This window comes from Trachypithecus francoisi, unplaced genomic scaffold (genome assembly GCF_009764315.1).
Source record: "Trachypithecus francoisi isolate TF-2019V2 unplaced genomic scaffold, Tfra_2.0 Lachesis_group2, whole genome shotgun sequence".
Taxonomy (NCBI): domain Eukaryota; kingdom Metazoa; phylum Chordata; class Mammalia; order Primates; family Cercopithecidae; genus Trachypithecus; species Trachypithecus francoisi.
Genome location: NW_022681465.1, coordinates 54,187,599 through 54,207,962, shown reverse-complemented (window position 1 = coordinate 54,207,962; position 20,364 = coordinate 54,187,599). Strand labels below are relative to the sequence as shown.

Sequence of the window (20,364 nt, the reverse complement as noted above, 5' to 3'; positions counted from 1 at the left end):
ATACTTGTGCCATGTTGGTGTGCTGCACTATTCCACGTTTCTTAACACTGTGTGTGGACAGTTTAAGATGATTCACAATTGCTCCTTTTTGTGCTGTTGGGCATATGTTCATAAAAATAGATTGTAACACACATAAACTTTCTCATGTAATTAAAAACCATGTTAACATTTATTGTTTCTATTCAAGATTGCTAGACAAATATATAGCATTTTAAGCTAATAATTTTGAAAATATGTATTAAGCAAGAGTTTTAAACCATATATTTTTGCTATATTAGATGTATATCCCTGGTTGCAAATAATTTGATAAGCAGGAAAAGGCTTATTGAAGGGTAGGTCATAGAGTCAACTGAAGGTGGTAGAATGACAAGGCAAGGGAATATCTGCCTCCCTTTAGCTTTAGTGGTAGAAACGGGGCTCTGCTTCCTACTTATTTTGGAATTTATCTCTCAAATTGGTAGTGTGTTTGGATACTGAGAAATCACATATCTGCTATAGCTGCATCTGCTTAATGCTATGGATTTATTGAGTATGAGGGTTTTTAAAAGTATAAATGTAAAACATTTAATCAATTTTATTATGATCATTCAGCCATTCTTAGAATGTGCTAATTACTCTAGAAATAATGTTGAACTTTCATCTGTTCATTCATTTGAAAATATTTATACGTAAGGTATGAATATGTTTCTGAAATGCTGAGATAAATAAAGGAAATCGAGATGGATAATACCATCGAGGAGCTTACAGTCTAGTGAGGGAAACAAGATAGGTCTGAAATTCACTATAACAGGTAGAATATGTTAAGGACCATAAGAGAGGTAAAAGGCACCAGGGCTTGGGATTACCTTGAGCTGTGTTGATCAAGAGAGGCCTTGGCTGGACATGGTATTTGTCCATGAGTGATAGGGGAAAGGGTGAGCCAGGCTTGGGAAGAAAACCATGAAAGGAAAAATTCCATGTACTCATAGGTTAGGCAGTGTTGATGGGGACCACTAGTAATAGTAGCAACAAGAACAATACAACTAATATGCATGTATAACTTTACACTTTACAAAGAACTCCTGTCCACAGAAACACATATAATGTAGTGGTGAAAAGTGCATGGTCTAGAGTCAGAAAACTTTGGTTCTGATTTGTAGCTCTGCTGCTGACTAACCTTATGACCTTGGGCAAGTTATTTACTTTGCCATTTCCTTTCTTTCATCACCTGAAAAAAAAATTGAATTAGCAATAATACTGATTTCAGAGTTTTGAGGATTCTGAGCTTATTTTGGAAATGGGGCTTGACACTTAGGGCCTTTCAATCATGCTAGCCAAATTATATATCTAGATCTTCACACTAAAATTAGATGGTAGGAACTGTTATTATGCTCATGTGAAGACAAAAACTGCTCAGAGGGGTTAAATTATTTATTCAAGGGTACATAGAAAACTATAGAGCTGGGACTTAAACTGAAAACTTAAGCCCATTTTCACTGCATGACACTTTCATTCAAATAACTGAAATTTAAGAACCATATAGGTTAAATTAATTAATTGATGTTATATGCAAGCAAAAGGAAGTTGCCATAGTTCATATTTTTGGAATTTCATTTAGATTTCTTGAGATCGATAAAGATACAAAGTCCTAAAATGCTTAAAGGAATACATAAAAGTTACAGAATTAGCCAGTATAGTAGCTGATATGAATGTACATGAACAATTGCACTCATTTCGTATCACAATATAATTTTCTCACTGAAGCAAAAATGAATTTTCTCCTTTGGTGGAGCTTCATCTCTGCCTTACTGTGGAGTATGACATGAATTTTTATATCTTTCAAAGCTCTGTTCAAGACAATATATTGAATAATGACATCTTTCGTTGTGAAAAATCCACTCTTTCCTTTTTATTTCTAGTGGCCACATTCAGAACATTATTCTTAAACTTACTCTGAATTATTTATACTCTCTCTAGTCTTCATTTTAGGAGTTAAAACATTTTGGTGAAACCATGCACAATAAGGATAAAGGTGACTCCAGCATGCTTGCACTAGAGTTAGATAGTGCTGGTGAAATATCTCATGCTGTTATTGGCTTCATGAAAACTAATAGCCCTGAGAAATTTAATTTAGAAAGCTGCACATTTTGAGTAATATATAGATTACTTGACATGTGGGTTATTATTCAATTGAGAGATTTTATATGAAAATGTTAAATGCTACTGGCAGTTGCTAAAGATTGTACTTTTTAATTATTCTATTTTTCACCTAATGTCTCTTCTTCTTTTGTCATTGACATTTTAGATTACTGACAGGACATTCCATTAGCTTAAATGTGTATTATCATTCCAAGTGCTATAGGCACATAGTAGGCACTCACTAAACACTTGTTATATAAATGATCTCAGTTTACCATGCTCACTATGTAGGTTACTACTGAAATTATTTTGGCTTCTACTTCTTTTTCAAGTATTCAAGGGATTTTACTGAGCTACTCAGCCTCAATGTGATTAATGAAATTTCTAAGCATGTTAAAATTGGTGCGATCAAGTATCTTGGATCTGAAATGAAGGGGTTGTTGATTGAGTAAGCTTATGTCTCCTCTGACTGAGGCCAGATGCAAAAAAATAGACTCTCTTAACATGGGTTAAAGTTTCTGATTGAAGATACTCTGAATTGAACATGCAGGCACATAATAATGTGTTTTATGTACTTAACCAAGTATTTATGTCCATATTTTAAGTCTCGAGTCTTCAGTTTTCATAAATAAGTGGATATGTACAATATTCTTCAGGTTTTGCTTTGTTTATATGATGTAGTTCTTTATACATATAGAAATATCCTAGTTTAATTGTTTCAGTGGGATTTCTCAAGTATCCATTTTGCTTTCGAAATAGAGTCACGATCGTATTTGAAAGCATTTTAGATATCAATAATGTATGCCAGGATTTTGAACATATTGCTTATCAAGTTAGATCTTTTTGTTTTTGTATGAAATATCTCAGAAACTAACTTTTGTATGTCTTTGATGATGAAGGTGTAAATTGTGATTAGGCAAACCAGTGATGAAGGCTTAGGGAACAGAAACCGCATCATACCTCATTAGGTCATTGTTGTCATAGAGACAAAGCTATATTTACCCAGACCTTTTACAGTGTAAGTGGTCAGCAGAAACTGGAGAGATTTGCAGAGATAGAGAAGAAAAGCAAAATTATATACTTTTGCCAACCATACTCTGATTACTCAACGTATTTTGGGAACTGCTGGTTTTGAAACTTCTTCCAATCCTTGTGGCTAAAAGTTGGAAGATGGTTGCCCATTGAAGGTGAATTTGTTTGCAGACAACAAAATCATTTGGAACCAAATATATGGAATAAAATAAGTATAATTTTTTCCTTTGATTTAAACCTATTTGGGACTAGTAAGTAGTTACTTGTCTGGCTCTGAAGGCAGTTCAAAAGTTCAAAGGCAGTTCCATTGACAGAATTACAGCATTGTTGGAATAAATATTGGCTGAATTTGCTGAATAGTAAGGTAACCTCCCTAGGTGACTATTTTGAGGAACAGTGGTCTTTTGAATATTTAAAACTTGATATGCTTGTTTTAAATACATGTAGTCCCACCAGGCCTAGCATGCCACCAGCAGGGGGTGCCAAACACAGAACTTCAAGAGGTGCTAAAGAGACTTTGCAGTGGCCCTTGAGATAGCCATTATGGGCCTAGAAGAGGCAGATATTTTAACAATGGTATTACAATTACTTGTTGACCTTCCTCAGTTTTTTTAAGGGGGTTAGATTTTGGAAGTTGGAGACCATGGTTTGGAGAGGGTATTCATGGAGGTCACGACTGTCTAAGCCATCTCAAGCAGTTGCATCATTGTGGTTGTATAACAGACTTGCGCCGTTATGTTACCAATTTTTTCATCGGTTACCTCATTTGAAGAGTCTGCTTTTCAAACAAAGCTCTGGTTACAACAATCAGAAAAGCACTCAAGTTGGTTTAGAAAGTGGGGGTGAGAAGAAAATAGCGCTTTTTCTGAAGAAAAAGAAATAAAGCTTTGCCAGGCCTCATTGGGATTGCAACTAAAGGACTCCACTGAGGTAAATACTTTCCTGGCCTCTTGTCTCTGCCTTCCCTATATAGCCACATTTTTGCAAAGATAGAGCCTCACTTTGTTGCCCAGGCTGCTCTCAAACTTCTGGCTTTAAGCAATCCTCCCACCTGGGCCTCCCAAAGTGCTGAGATTACAGGCGTGAGCCACTGTGCCCATCTGTTTTTGTTATTGTTGTTTTTTAAGGTGATGAAAATGTTCTGAAATTAATTGAGGTGATGATTGCACAACTCTATGAATATAATTGAATTATACACTTAACATGGGTGAATTGTATGTATGTGAATTATATATTGATAAAGTTATGTGTGTTTTTTTTAAGTCATTGTCTGTAAGTGACGAATGTTAGTGATATTCATGTGGTGCTAGTGATCCCCTACCCAGCCCTGGTGGTCTTTCCACTGGTTGGTGCCTCTCCCTGGAACGCTGTGCCTCCCATTTTTTGCACACAGTTAACTTTCTCACTGAAGTCTAAAATTGCAAATCCACCTTCGGCTGGCACTTCTTAGCCTGCTCTACTTTTCCTTTTCACCATAGTATGTATCACCTCCTAAGATAATATACAGTTTACTTGTTTATTGTGTTTATTGTTTATTATCTCACTCTCTCTCTCACACACACACACACACACACCCCAAGGCAGAATGTAACCTCCATGAAAACAGGGATGATTGTTTTGCTCACTGATGTATCGCAAAGGCTTGGCACAGATGCCTGGCATATAGTAGGTGCCCAATTATATAAAACACCTACTTCTAAAATTAACTTGTATCCAAACCATTTACTCTGTACTTACATTGTTGCCTGAAATACTTTAAGGAATAAAATTAAAATCATTACTGATTACCAGATATGAAGATATGAAACCCAGCATTCTTCTCTAGGCCTGTAAACCTTTATGTTAGTGGAAATAAAGTTAAGGAAGGCATTTTTTCATCATTTATCATTTATATTTATAAAGCACTTTATAAATACAAATATTTATAAAGCATTTGCAAGCCTCGGCCCTCAGAGGCAGCGTGGACCAGCAGGAAGAGCACTGGTGAGTCCTGAGATCTGGATTCAGACTTCAGTTCAGTCATGAATCGGCTGCATACTTTTGGCAGATACATATTTCCTAAGACCTTGGCTGCCCTATTTATAAAATTAGTGGTTATACTAGCTCTAACATTTTATTATCCTACTACAGGTATTTGATTTCTTCTAACTTTGACATGTAAAAATTATTTTAAAAGCATATCATTCTATAATTTGATTAGTTTACTATTTGACACTAAAGTACTTAAGATCTTGGCCGGGCGCGGTGGCTCAAGCCTGTAATCCCAGCACTTTGGGAGGCCGAGACGGGCGGATCACGAGGTCAGGAGATCGAGACCATCCTGGCTAACAAGGTGAAACCCCGTCTCTACTAAAAATACAAAAACTAGCCGGGCGAGGTGGCAGGCGCCTGTAGTCCCAGCTACTCGGGAGGCTGAGGCAGGAGAATGGCGTAAACCTGAGAGACGGAGCTTGCAGTGAGCTGAGATCCGGCCACTGCACTCCAGTCCGGGCGACAGAGCGAGACTCCGCCTCAAAAAAAAAAAAGATCTTATTTGCCTCTTCCCACACCAATACACACACATGCGTGCGTGCACACAGACACACACACACATATGCATGCATGGCATGTGCATATTTCGAAGGTGCATAGTGCTTAAGAGCAGAGTTTGGCCCTACTCTATAAATGTGTTCAGAAAACAATATAACACAGATACTGAAGGCAGCTTGTTTTTAACTTGTAGCTAAACATGACATTCAAATGTTAATTGGATGAATAAATCTTGTTCATTTTACAGACATGGAAATGTCAATGGAATAAAACTATTTATCACAAGATAATGGTCTCCCGCCGCCAGATAAATGCCAAGATGAAGATACTTATTGAAAATGTATCAAAATATTCTATTGCTATTTATTGAAAAATAAAGGTTGAGGAAAAGTTCAACTTTTTAGGTCAAACATGAGAAATGTCCTGCTTATGATGTTAGTTTAGTACTATATCAAAGATGATATGCATCGTATAGCAACATGGGAAAATTCTAAGAAATAACAGTCTAGAAATGAATCTTTTAGGTTTGAGAATTACTAGAATGATTGTGTGAGGGCTGGGAGGAGATTCCTAATATTTATTGGCTCTTACTGTGTACCTAACACAGTCCTGGGTGCATTCACTAATGTAAGCCTCAAAAGAACAATACTCACAAAGGATTATTTTTCTCATTTTGCAGATAAAGTTAAAAGCAAAATAATTTGCACTCACATAGAGAGTAAGTGCCAACACCAGGATTTAAACTTAGTCCACATTCCAAATCTAGTGTTTTTTCCCCCAACACCATACATTTCTAAACTTATACTAGAAAGTCTTAATACAGTGAATTTTGGAGCTCTTGAGTAGATTATTTCCATTATGCTTTGTTGCCCTTGATGACCAAATACTTCTTTGGTCTAAATATTCAGCATATTGCTATGTGAAATATCTTTAAGTGATATCTTCCATTAGCCCAAAAGAGCACACCCCTGAGTCTTGAGGGCCTTATAGCTCTGAATGGAGCAAGTTATACCGGATTCTAGCATTAAGATACTTTCTTTCCAGCAGTGTATGGTTTGAAATCTTTAGGTGACTTCTTCTTTCTGCTTTCTTTTCAGAACTTAGATACCTATTTTTCCACTTTACTTACCTTGTGTATAATGTAAGTGCCATAGTGGTCTTTGTAAAATACATCGTTTGGGTGGATACAGATGGATAATTGAAACAAAGAAAAAGAGCATTATTGTTCAATAAAGCTTTTACTGCCTTGTTCGTGCCAACCCTGTTCTACTGTCCCTTCCCACCCCAAGAGTCCCTTTCTCTGCCTGCCATGTACACCAAGTATTAATATCTCTCTTCCTTAGACCATCAGTGAGCTTCAGTCTTCTTCAGGCAGAGACCACTCTACTATAATATACTTGTTACAGTTTCCTCAGTAGATGATAGGCTCCTTGTTAGGAGAAATTGTGTGTTTTTCTTACCTCTATTATCCATGGTACCCAATGGAGTGATTTGGACATTATAGATACTCCATGAGAATGTGAAAGATGCATGGGTATGGCTTCTTTGTTTTAAGGACTAGAGGAAGTAGGAAGGATTCAAAAGATTCATAGTGCACCTTTGTGAATATGGGAATCTGTTTGTCTGTTCCTTTGCCTGTGCTTGTATCTGTCAGTTCTCTCTAAAACACATTTGGATTTTATTTATTTTGTAAAATTCGTAGAGGCAATGAAGGGGCAGATAATTTAAATGCTAGATGGATACAAAGCTGAGAAGCTTGAATGTTTAAATTTCCCTCAGGAAGAAAATAGTAATTCATATAGCACTCTCTTGATATATAAATAGCATGTGCACTGAAGATCTTTCTAAAAGTCATGATATTCTTCCAAGAGTTTTAGATTGACACCAAGAACCATTGTGTCACGTGAATTACTAACTCAATCTTTACCATGCACTTTCACAGATGGGAGACCTTTAACTCTGAAGGACATATGGGAAGGAGTTCATGAGTGCTATAAGACGCGACTGCTACAGGGACCATGGGACACTATTACACAACAGGTCGGAGAGTATTGTCATTTCATTGTATGCATTTTATTGTATTCTTTCACTCTGCTCATCTTTTCTTCTAGTTCCCTCTCACCAACTCTTTTCCCTATTTCACTCCCCTATATCTTTACATATTTCACCTCAAAGACAGTTTATTTAAAAACACCTTCCCAGACCCAGTCTTGGTTTAGCCACCCTATTATAAGCTCTCAGAGTGTCCTATAATTATCCTTTAGGATGCTTATTCCAATTTTAAATGACATATTAGGATGATTAAAAAAAATTGATGTCTGTTTTTTCCACTATACGGATCCTCCTTGACTTACAATGGGTATACATCCTGATAAACCCATTGTAAGTTGAAAATATCTTAAGTAGAAAATGCATTTAATACACCTAACCTACTAAACATCATAGCTTAGCCTAACCTACCTTAAATGTGCTCAGGACACTTACATTAGCCTACAGTTGAACAAAATCATCTAACACAAAGCCTATTTTATAATAAAATATTGAATAGCTCCATGCAATTTGGTGAATACTTTACTGAAAGTGGAAAACAGAATGGTTGTATAGGTATCAAAATACCTTATCTTGAAGGTATATCACTTTTGCACTATGATAAAGTCTAAAAATTGTTAAGCTGGACCATCCTAAGTCTGGGACTGTCTGTACTGTGAGCTCTCACATAGGCAGACCATGTCTCTTTTATACTTCATTGCACATGCAGCACCAGCACAGTACTTACCATGTAGTATGTGCTCAATAAAAATGTATTAAGCAAATGAACAGAGAAACTAGGTTGGCTTATACACCAAGAAATACATGATGTGCCTTCTGTAATCTATACTGCTTTACAGTTTTACTCATAGATACATTTGCAAAAAAGAAGAGCTTTTGATTAATAATATGGTTGCAATAGTGATTTGCAAAAGTAGAGAAAATAGATCTGCAAAAGCAGATATAAAAAGTAGATTTGCGGCCGGGCGCGGTGGCTCAACCCTGTAATCCCAGCACTTTGGGAGGCCGAGACGGGCGGATCACGAGGTCAGGAGATCGAGACCATCCTGGCTAATACGGTGAAACCCTGTCTCTACTTAAAAATACAAAAAACTAGCCGGGCGACGAGGCGGGCGCCTGTAGTCCCAGCTACTCGGGAGGCTGAGGCAGGAGAATGGCATAAACCCGGGAGGCGGAGCATGCAGTGAGCTGAGATCCGGCCACTGCACTCCAGCCTGGGTGGCAGAGCAAGACTCCGTCTCAAAAAAAAAAAAAGTAGATTTGCAAAAGTAGAGAAAATAGATTTGTCAATCATGTAAGTCATTAGTTAATCAGTAGTTAATTATATTAGCTAAAATCAGTAGTTAATTATTTTGGAAATTAAAAAATACTCATCACCTTGCAACCAGTCATAATCTCCTTAAAAATAATTTTTACTTATATCAAAAATCTTATTTTTTCCAAGATTCTGTTGAGCTTAGTGAAAGCTTCCTTTAGAAATGACTTTATCGGTTATTAGAATTTTTATGCCCTCTTATATGTTTGATCATAATGACAGTTTACCTCCCAATCAACATGAGAATCCTTAGCATCTCGTAAGTAGTTCTTTAACAATGACCATTGTCTAGGTTTTAATTGAGGACAAAACTACCTTTAAGTATTTGTATCTTTCACACTGCCTCTCAAATTAATCTTTTCTCTTCCCACTATCATCCTCCTAGATCAAGCCCTCTGACCTCACGTGGAACAATTAGTAAAGCCTCTTATCTGTGGTCTTCTGCTCCTTTCTTTTCTGCCCGTTACCTGTAGTCACATCTTTTTAACCACTGCTGTACTTATCTTACCTGTGCTCTAACCTGCAGTAGTTTTCTGAGGGCCTATGGGATGTGGTCTAAATGCTTTGCCTGGGTATCAGAGGTTGCTGCTCCCTGGTTCCAACCTGCTCTTCTAAGTTTATCTTCTACTCCTCCACTCTACACAGCTCTTGCCAAACATGGTTATTCATTTCTCTATACTCCTCTTGTGCCATTTGTTCTTGTGATCTTTTCTAGATCTAATGCCTTCCCTCATTTTTCTGTATGCATTACCTCTTACTACCTGTCCTCTCATACATTCCTTTCTCTGAAACCACCTCAGCTGACAAAAATGGCCCCTCTGAAATCCAAATCTGTAGACCAGGCATTGGTGGTTGCTATGAAGAAGGATAATGTGAAATATGAGAAAACCAACCCTAAAGATTTGGCAAGAACATTTTATTTTATGCAAACTATTTTAGATTAACCTTTAAGTATATCAAGATGAGTGCTAAGAGTTCCAACTTCTAGTGTCTTGTCAATGGCCACAAACTGCACAAAAATTTGTGTTGTAGAGTCCTTATCCACAAGACCCAGGAAATGTTTGGTTGTAAGAGTCAAGAAATACGGCAAAAGATAGAGGAAAAAAGTGTTCAAAAATATATGTGTATTTAACTTTACACCCATTTATCAGTTCTTTCTCAATTCCTTTATACTCTTGAATCCAATTCTTACCATTTTCCTTTTCTGTCTCTAGCAGATAATTAATCTCCTCAATGCAGGCCTGTATATGCACAATTTCTAGTGATCTATGATATTTTATATTTTAATTCCATGTGTCTTGGTTCTGACCTATGACATAAGAACAAGATTTTGATACAATGTTGCCATAGATTTCTTTTTATTGATAGAACTCTTACATTGTTATTAAACTCACCACCGAACCAATCTGTATATAGATTGCTTTTAATAGAATTGACTAATGTCCTTCATTTTATAGTTATTTCACTGTCACACAGATAGCCTATTAGTGTACCATCTTTTTCCTCCCTATCATAGTATGGTATTACAGATCAAATCCTATCACAACAAGCATTACTATTTCTAACACCAAGGCTGGGGCTCACTTAATAGGAGGGATATTTGATATAACCATACTACAACACAACTATAAAACTTAGGTGATCCTTTGGAATTGATCTTATTGGGATTTGATCTGTGAACAGATATCCTACTTCTAATAACAATGTTTATTTAAGCTTTAAAATTGCTCATCACAGTGCATGTCAAGGCATTACAGATCAAGGAAGGGAAACTTATTTGTAGTCATTGCACTACTTGGCATTTGAAAATCATCATGAATATTTCCTTTGGAGATCTTGGCTTTTAATCCCAGATTGGTTAATGGGTTGGTTTTTGTGTCTTCTTCTTTGCTTGAGATCTTTGGGAGAATGAGTCTTCATTTTTCAGTACCACATACGAAGAAAAAACAAGGTGTCCTCAGTGAGATGGAAGGGAAGAAGATGATACAGCACTAAGGAAGAATGAGCTGATAGAATATTGGTGGTGTTGAATAGTAGACACCGTTTTGCAGAATTATACTAAGGAATTATTAGCTTGCAGACTGAACATGATAATAATATGCTGTCCTCCAGAGTGGCTTAAAAACAAAAGCAGCCTTTGCATAATATAAAATGCATTACACTTCATTTTCAGGCCTGATTGTGCTCATATAGTTTGTTGTTCTTCATCTTTAGTAATCACACTTCTGTTCTTTCAGCATTTGTCTTGATGATAAGGACCTATTCATGTCAGATGTAAACCCTCTCTTTTGAAGACAAGCCACTCATAAATCTCATACATTTGATTGTGGTGATTACTTACCTGCTTTTGTCCAATATTACAGACTACCTATTATATCAACCCTGTAGCTTAATAAAAAAACTTCTGAAAGAAAGTTAACAGATACTTAGGTTGGATTTGCCTTAATTGTTATAGTGAGTGTGACAGTAATGATCACTGGAAGGTGTTGGCTCTATGTTTTAAGAAAAGAATTCCTTTGATCTTGGCGTGGCCTAAAGTCACAAGATAAAAAAGGGTACCTTCAGTTTTACTTTAAGATATGTGTGTTTATGTGCGGGGGTGTATAGTAGTCAGATGAGTAATTTTTCCTTACTGGATTCTTTTTTGAATTTTATATTATGGGAAATTTTAAACACATACAAAAGTAGAGATTATTGTATAAGGTGCTTATTAGCTGATGAAGAATTTGTTTTTTTCCATATCTCATCCAGTTAGGAACTTTTTTGAAGTAATTCCTAGCATCATTTTATTTCTTCCCTACATATTTAAGTATCTTTAAAAGATAAGGGTTCTACATGAATGTTCATATCAGTTTTATTTATAGTAGCTTAAAATGGAAAAAAAAAACCCAGGTGTCTTCAGTGGGTAGATGGTTAAACAGAGAATAGCATACCATTACCATGGAATACTACTCAGCAATAAAAAGGAACCAATCATTGATAACACTCAGCAACCCAGATGAATCTTCAAATAATTATGCTGAGTGCAAAAAGGCAATCCCAGAAGTTGCAGAGTGTTTGATACCATTTCTGTAATGCTTTTGAAATGACAAAATCATGGACCGAAGAACAGATTTGTGGTTGCCAGGTAATAGGGAGTGTGAATGGGAAGGAAATGGCTGTGGCTATTAAAGAAAACATGAGGGAATCTTCTGGCAGTGAACATGTTCTGGATCTTCACTGAGTCAGTGTCAGTATCTTGTTTGTAATATTGTACTATAGTCTTATAAGATGTTACCATTGGGGGAAACTGGATAAAGGATATGAGATATCCTTTTGTATCATTTTTAAAATTTTTAAAGTGGAGATGGGGGTCTCACTGTGCTCCCCAGGCTGTTATCAAGCTCCTGGCCTCAAGTGATCCCCCTGCCTTGGCTTTTCAGAGTGATGGGATTACAGGCATGAATCACTGTACCTCATCTCTTTATATAATTTCTTACAACTAAACATGAATCAACAATTATCTCAAAATAAAATATTTAATTTAAAAAGGTAAGGACTCAAAAAAACATAACCACAACTCGATTATCACAAATAAAATTATTAATAATTTCTTAATATCATTAAATAAGCAATTAATATTTAAATTTCCCAAGTTCTTTTTTTTATGGTTTGTTTATATCAGGATCCAAAATAAGGTTTACACATTAAAATAGTTAACGTATCTTAAGACTTTTGGAATCTTATAGATTCTCATTCCTCCACTTCTTTTTTTTCCTGGTAATTTTTTGTTGAAGAAACAGGTTGTTTGTTCTGTAGTGTTTTGCAGTCTTGATTTTTTTTTTCTAATTGTATTTCTGTGGTTTTTAGTATGTTCCTCCCTGTATTTTTTTATAAACTGGTAGTTAGATCTTGAGGCTTGATCAAATTCAGGCTCGATTTTTTGGCAAGAATACTTCATGGTTGTTTCTGAGTATGCCATCAGGGAGGACCTTATGTTTGGTTATCACTCTTTTTTGTGCTGTTTTACTGCCGTTGATGATTATTGCTTAGACCCATTAATTCATTAGTGGTTGCAAGATGGTGATGTTCTAATTCTGTCATTCATTATTTATTAGTTGGACTACTTCTATAATGACAAAGTTTCTCTCTCCATCTTACTTACCTGAGGTATGCTTTGATTAGGAAGGGCAGGATAAATGCTTGATTCTTTCCCTTTGTGAGCTAGCTTTCAAGATAATGAGTTGGTTCTCTAGTATCCTCCCAAGCTATCCAAGAACTTAAAAAAATATGTCTTTATGGACTCACAGATATAAATGTTTTGTATGTGTCAGTTCATAGTAGTGGTTATCTTTATTGATGTTCAGTTTACCTCATCTTTAGCCAGTGGAAGTCTGGCCAAAGATGTCGGCTCTTGAGTCATTTTGATACAACCCATGTGCTTTGATGGCTTCCTTGTTTAGTGGTATGACAAGTGGTTGCACATGCATGTTGAGCAATTCCTGCCTGGACTTGTTGGAGTCAGCCAAGGAGAACTGGTTCCTTTGGGAAATGGTAGTGCCTTTATCTGGGTGTTGGAGCCAGAGAGAGTGGATTTGACTCTGTATGCCACCACTTACTAGCTGCATGATCTTGGTTAAATTACAAAGATTCCGTGTCTTAGTTTGGTTTTCCATTAGAGGTAACAGTAGCATCTACACAGAGCATATGGGAAGACTAAATGAATCAATATATGTAAAATATGTTGTACATTGCCTAGCACATAAAGTATAGTAAATATATTATGTATTATTATAATCATAATGATTGTTGATTTTTTCCAGGTAAACATAGTTATTTCAGTGATTTTCTCAGCCATTGAAGATTAAACTCTGCCAAATTTAGGATCCCCCCTTTTCACCCTGAAATTGATACTAAACTTCTGGACCCTAACTAATAATATCTACCCCAGGGGCTCTGTTTCAGTTCTGTGCTGCCTCTTTCTCCTTCTCTCTCTCACCCTTGCTGTCTCTCTCATCAAATCTTTGCTTTCTAGGACCACATCCTGACTTTTGTGGGCCTTAGACACAATTACCTTCATGGACTCCTTCCTCCATAAAAAGGTATTAAAATTATATTTTATAGCTGTATTATTAGATGACTGTATTCATACTATATATTAAAATACTTTCTTTGACCTACAAGTTTATTATTTTATTTTTAAAAAAGCAATTAAATTATTTTCATGGATTCCTAAAGGTGTTGTAGACCCCAGGCACTGTGCCTACTCTGTCTAATGAATAAGTTGGACCTCACTCTTTTCTGCTACCGCAACAGGGCTGCGGAAACATCAGGTGGCTGTCTCCAGTCCTTTTATGCTCAGAAAAGTCTGGCTGCCCCTCCTGTTTTACAGCTGCCTAAATATAATGATGATGATGGAAGGGACTTTTCTTCATGAAACCTACCGTGTACTAGAACTATATCCTCTCTATTCTCAAATTTCCAAACCACAAGAGATTCTATTGTGTTGTGTCATTTTGTACGCATATATATGCACACACATGAGCACGTGCACATACACATGCCCCTCTTGGGAAATGGCCTTTTCAAAATTGCCTCTCTCCAAGCCCCTGCTTTCCTTCCCTGCTCTGAGGGGAGAGAGTTGTATATGAAACTCAATCTGTATCTTATCTCCTTTTAAATATATTGTTTTTAACACTTGAACTGTGTGCTTACATTTGGAAACCAAGACTTTGGAGGTTCTTTATTTTCTGATTCCATATGTCTGGGAAAGGAGAGTACAAGTGAATGAATGGGGTTGGATGGATAAAAGTGGGAAGAAACTCGTTGATTATTTTCCTCATTTGATCCTACCATGCAAGTATTTAATACTATGTAAGAGTAAGTTTAAATGTTTGTACTTAATACTATGTAAGAGTAAGTTTAAATGTTTGTACAGAGTGGATAGGAGAAGCCTGTGCAGCACACATTTTGCATGTCCCAAATACCACTGAGTTTCCTTTTGAAGACTTTGGCATGCCTAAAACATGCAAAAACATGATAATTAGTTTTAGTGGGTTTCATTATGTTTCCATGATAAATTTCTCAGGGTAAAAAAAAATAAAAACACAACAAAAAATCATAACTCCTTAGGTACCTTTTGGTGAATAGATTGCTTTTGACTCTCAGTGATGCAGGAAGTCACTGGTTAAGGATTCATAAATAATGAAGCTTGATATGTTGCCTGGTGATTTATAATGATGGCTGATAAACTGATGATTTAATTGTGCTTCCTCTAGTAATAATCTTAAGTGCTCAAGTGAAGTTCCAGTGATTGGGTTTCTTCTGAACTCAGTCTCCCTGGAGTCTTTAGGCATCTCTTTTACACAACATCCGATAACTGACTTTTAACTGTTTCTATGTTAAATAATACAAATCAATTAAAACACACAGCTGTTTAACAAAACTTCTCAGTGTTGGTATAGGTCTCGGTGGGTATTTCCTGATGGCTCATAATGACATCAATTTAGTGCACCTGGTAAGATCTGTGTGAACTGGAAGCAGTTTAATTCTTAAATGACGAGAAAATTAAGAAGCCTTTATGCATTGCTGCTGCTGCTTCAGAATCACTGCCAGCTTCCTTTGCAGGCTTCTTTCATGGTGGAGCTTTATTTAAATGGGACTGCAGTTATCATGTGATTGTTTTCTCTGTAATTTGCTGCTAATTTATTGAATCTGAGTTTCTAGGTATTAGCTGTGGATATTAATAAGCCATTTAGGGGGCAGGTTTATGGCAGCACAATGAATGTATCTACCTTGCAGGCTTTTTGTAGAAACCTTCCTGTGTTTTAGCAGTATTCAGTGATCCTGCCACACTTTATTGTCTTAGGAGTGTGAAATATACTGTCTTTGTTATATCCTTACTTTGGTATCTTAGAGTAGTAATGACCGTTCTGTTTGTCTCTGTCTCTACTAGCAATTATTTTTAGATTGTCCGTCTGTACATGCATTGTGACTTTTAGTGTTTATTAAATGTTGATGCTATGGGTACCATACATGTTCAGGGTACTTTCCATATTTTTTTTTTTTTTTTTCCAGACGGAGTTTCGCTCTGTCACCCAGGCTGGAGTGCAGTGACATGATCTCGGCTCACTGCAACCCTCGCCTCCCAGGTTCAAGTGATTCTTGTGCCTCAACTTCCCAAGTAGCTGCGATTATAGTCATGCGCCACCACGCATGTATTTTTAGTAGAGAAAAGGTTTCTCCCCATTAGCCTGGCTGGTATTGAATTCTTGACCTCAAGTGATCTGCCCACCTTGGCCTCCCAAAGTGCTGGGATTACAGGCATGAGCCACCGTGCTCAGCCGATATTCTTTTTTTTATCCATTCAGAAATGTTTACTGTCATTCATACTCCATTGTGCTTTTCCTGTTTGGGGAAACAAAAGCACATTTTAATGAATTTTGTTTGTTTCTTAGACTTTCCCTACATTAAGAAATATATGAAGAATGGCCAGGCATGGTGGCTCATACCTGCAGTCGCAGCTACTCAGGTGGCCGAGGTGGGAGTTGCTTGAGCCTAGGAGTTTGAGGCCAGCCTGGGTAACATAGCAAGACCCCATCTGTTAAAAAAAAAAAAAGGTTATTTGGGTGTAACTAATTTTTACCAGAAGTGTCCAGAAATCTCACCTTTAAATAAAAGGCATACAGGCCAGTCACGGTGGCTTACACCTGTAATTTTAATCCCAGCACCTTGGGAGGCCAAGGCGGGTAGATCACTTGAGGTCGAGAGTTCGAGACTAGCCTGGCCAACATGGGGAAACCCCGTCTCTACTAAAAATACAAAAATTAGCCAGGCGTGTTGGTGGGTGCCTGTAATCTCAGGTACTTGGGAGGCTGAGGCAGGAGAATCACTTGAATGCCCCTGGGAAGGAGAGATTGCAGTGAGCAGAGATTGTGCCACTGCACTCCAGCCTGGGTGAAAGAGTGAGACTCTGTCTCAAAAAAAAGAAAAAAGGCATATGAAACTTCATTCTGTCTTTCACTAAGTAATTTATTTTTCTTTTCTTTTCTTTTTTTTTTTTCTTTTCTGAGACGGTGTTTTGCTCTTGTTGCCTGGGCTAGAGTGCAGTGGTGCGATCTCGGCTCACTGCAACCTCTGCCTCCCAGTTCAAGCGATTCTCCTGCCTCAGCCTCCCAAGTAGCTGAGATTATAGGTGCCCACCACCACACCAGCTACTTTTTGTATTTTTAATAGAGATAGGGTTTCACCATGTTGGTCAGGCTGGTCTCCAACTCCTGACCTCACATGATCCACCCACCTCAGCCTCCCAAAATGCTGGGATTACAGGTGTGAGCCACCACGCCTGGCCAGTAACTTATTTTGCTTAAAACTTTTTTGGCTTTACACCTTGGAGTGTTTGTGGAAAGTCCTAAACGCATATTGGATGCTGTTTAGGCATTGGTATAACAGTGCTTTCTCATCCAACTTTTACTTTCTAAAAATTTCTGACCACTAACTGCTCATTAAGTGTTTAATCTAAATAAAATGGGAGCTGATTTATTATTGGACTCCTATTGTATTAATTTCTAAGATATTTTATCCCATTTTAATGAGAGTTTAAGATATATAGCTAAACAGGATATATTTCTTATAAATAACCAGGATGCTGGTATACTTGGGTTTTATGTCTTTAAGTTGAAGTTTATTTCACTACATAATAAAAACAAGAGGCTGGTTAATGTTCTTTGTTAAGTGTACATCTGGTTGCGCAGACTATTGCTTAGCTTTTTACCATCAAAGTTACACTTTTGACTCAGCACATGCTTTGAATGTATACAAAGGCCTTCTTTTAAAGAATCTCCCAGCATTTCATTGATCCCTGGAATTACTATTTCTTAAAAAGGAACAGCTTATCAATATAAAAATAAAATACCATTAAAAATCTTAAATAATTAATTTTAATATTATTCATCTTAGCACATTTCATTTTGATAATTACCTACCATCAATTATTAATTTTTAATAAACATCTTAGTCCCCAAACTTCAAGTCTGAGGAATGTTTATATTCTTATTTCCAGTTTTTGAGAAAGAGGTTAATGGCGGGTACACAGTAAAGCAACAGCTCGGAGCAGGTGGAGAAGCCTGGGGGTTGGGGGTGGGGACCGGAGGCAGGCACTGGACCTAGCGGGGAAATGGAACACAGGCTCCACTGCTACACTTACCTGTGTATGTTTTGAGTCCTTAGGAAGGATTATATGCTACGTCAGAAAGATGCTATTTGTTTTATCTAATTTTTTGTACAATCGTTGCTGTGTATACATAATTCCACCATGCAGTTATTGCACATTATTTTCTTCCCACTTTCTACTCCCTTCAGCTTCTCATCTCACTTGTCATTTTCTCTGGTTCTCTCCCATGTCAGCTGCAAAATTCTCCGTATTACATTTGCAGCCTGTATTTTTTAGTTAAAGAGTTGGTCAATAAATAGAGTTAATACCAAAGTATATCAAGTATTTGTGCCAGTTACATTTTTTTGTAAGCTGATGTTATTTTCTTCAGTATATTAATGCCGTAGTACTTCCCTCTGTCCAATCTGAATTCCAAAACTATTTCAGGTGGTTTGTATACATACATTCTAATATGCTAATAATACCTACATATACTATAACCATCAAAGCAAGTGAAAAATAACTAAATGATGGATGGGAAAAGATAGTTTTAATAGATAACACAAGCTAAGGAAAGATTTTGAGCTTTCTAAAATAACAAATAACAAAAAGGGAAAGCCAATTACATACACTGCTTTCATTCTGTTACAGAAGGAAACAGACAAGATTATCAGGAGAGACAAACTTTTTCTTGTATTAAATTCTAGATAGATCATTTCACAACTATGAAAAAATAGTCTCCTTTATAGATACCACTTAAACCAATTCCAGGAGATGGGGAGGGGGTGATGCTCAGTTGTAGTTGTGTGAGAGTATTACACTAATGTACTCTGTGTGTGTCGGTTTATACTGTTAAAGTCTTTACTGGCAGCATACTGTTCAAATTCAGCCTACAAATGTTATTTTAAGTGTTTTGAAATGTTTTTTAATTTTGTTTTTGGTTTTTGGTTTTTTTGGAGATAGGGTCTCACTCTGTCATTCAGACTGGAGTGCAGTGGCGCGATCTCAGCTGACTGTAACCTCTGCCTTCTGGGCTCAAGCGATTCTCCTGCCTCAGCCTCTTGGGTAGCTGGGATTACAGGCATGCACCACTACAGCCCAGCTAATTTTTGTGTTTTTAGTAGAGACGGGGTTTCACCATGTTGGCCAGGCTGGTCTCGAACACCTGACCTCAAATGATCCACCTGCCTTGGCCTCCCAAAGTGCTGGGATTGCAGGCATGAGCCATCGCACCTGGCCATTTTTTAATTTGAATAACTTTAGACTGGATACGTGCTTCATGGTTAATCATGGTCACCTCCTCTACCTATTTCCTTCTACTGTCTATTTCACTTATTTACTTTGCCTGCCTGTCTTCAAAAAGCATTTGAGTTTTCTTGTTCTTATATTGATAAAAGATGCAAAGAAAGAGCTTAGAGATTCTGTATGGATCTGAGTATGAATCTCAGTACATATTTTGCATTGTCTTCAAATAAAAGTGGTATGAACTAGGCTTAAAATTCTTTATAATCATTTTTTCTGATTGAAAAAATATTATAAACTGAAAATTTTAAATAAAATACAAAATATCATAAAGAAGAAAATAAAAATTATTCATAATTCCAAATGTTAAAAGTTACCACTGTTAACCTTTCAGTGCATAGCTTTCCAGAAGTTTATATATAGCTTTATCTATAATGTATATTCATATATATTATATATAAAAATACACAGGCAAAGGAATCATACTATGCACCCTTTTATTTTGAAATTTACATCACAGATATTTTTGCACCCCAATATTTAAATACATCTTCGTTTTCCGTTTAATAATTGTGTAGAATTCTGGCCAGAATTCTACACAATTCTGGCTCACGCTTGTAATCCCAGCACTTTGAGAGGCCGAGGCGGGTCGATCAAGAGATCGAGACCATCCTGGCCAACATGGTGAAACCCCATCTCTACTAAAAATAAAAAAATTAGCTGGACATGGTGGCACACGCCTGTAGTCCCAGCTACTCAGGAGGCTGAGGCAGGAGAATGGCATGAACCCAGGAGGAGGCAGAGCTTGCAGTGAGCCGAGATCGTGGCAGGAGAATGGCATGAACCCAGGAGGAGGCAGAGCTTGCAGTGAGCCGAGATCATGCCACTACACTCCAGCCTGGGCGACAGAGCGAGACTCTGTCTCAAAAAAAAAAAAGAAAATTGTGTA

General features: G+C 36.9%; 1 protein-coding gene across 5 annotated transcripts in view; it reads left to right on the top strand.

The window, feature by feature from the left end:
* The window catches only part of ATG10 (autophagy related 10), a 314,418-nt gene that overhangs the window by 226,666 nt on the left and 67,388 nt on the right, over window positions 1-20,364 (top strand). For all 5 annotated transcript variants that reach the window (XM_033179234.1, XM_033179230.1, XM_033179231.1 and 2 more), the window contains exon 5: window positions 7,622-7,719. In XM_033179234.1, the coding sequence (XP_033035125.1) occupies window positions 7,622-7,719 (98 nt within the window). The remainder of the gene's footprint in view (window positions 1-7,621; window positions 7,720-20,364) is intronic.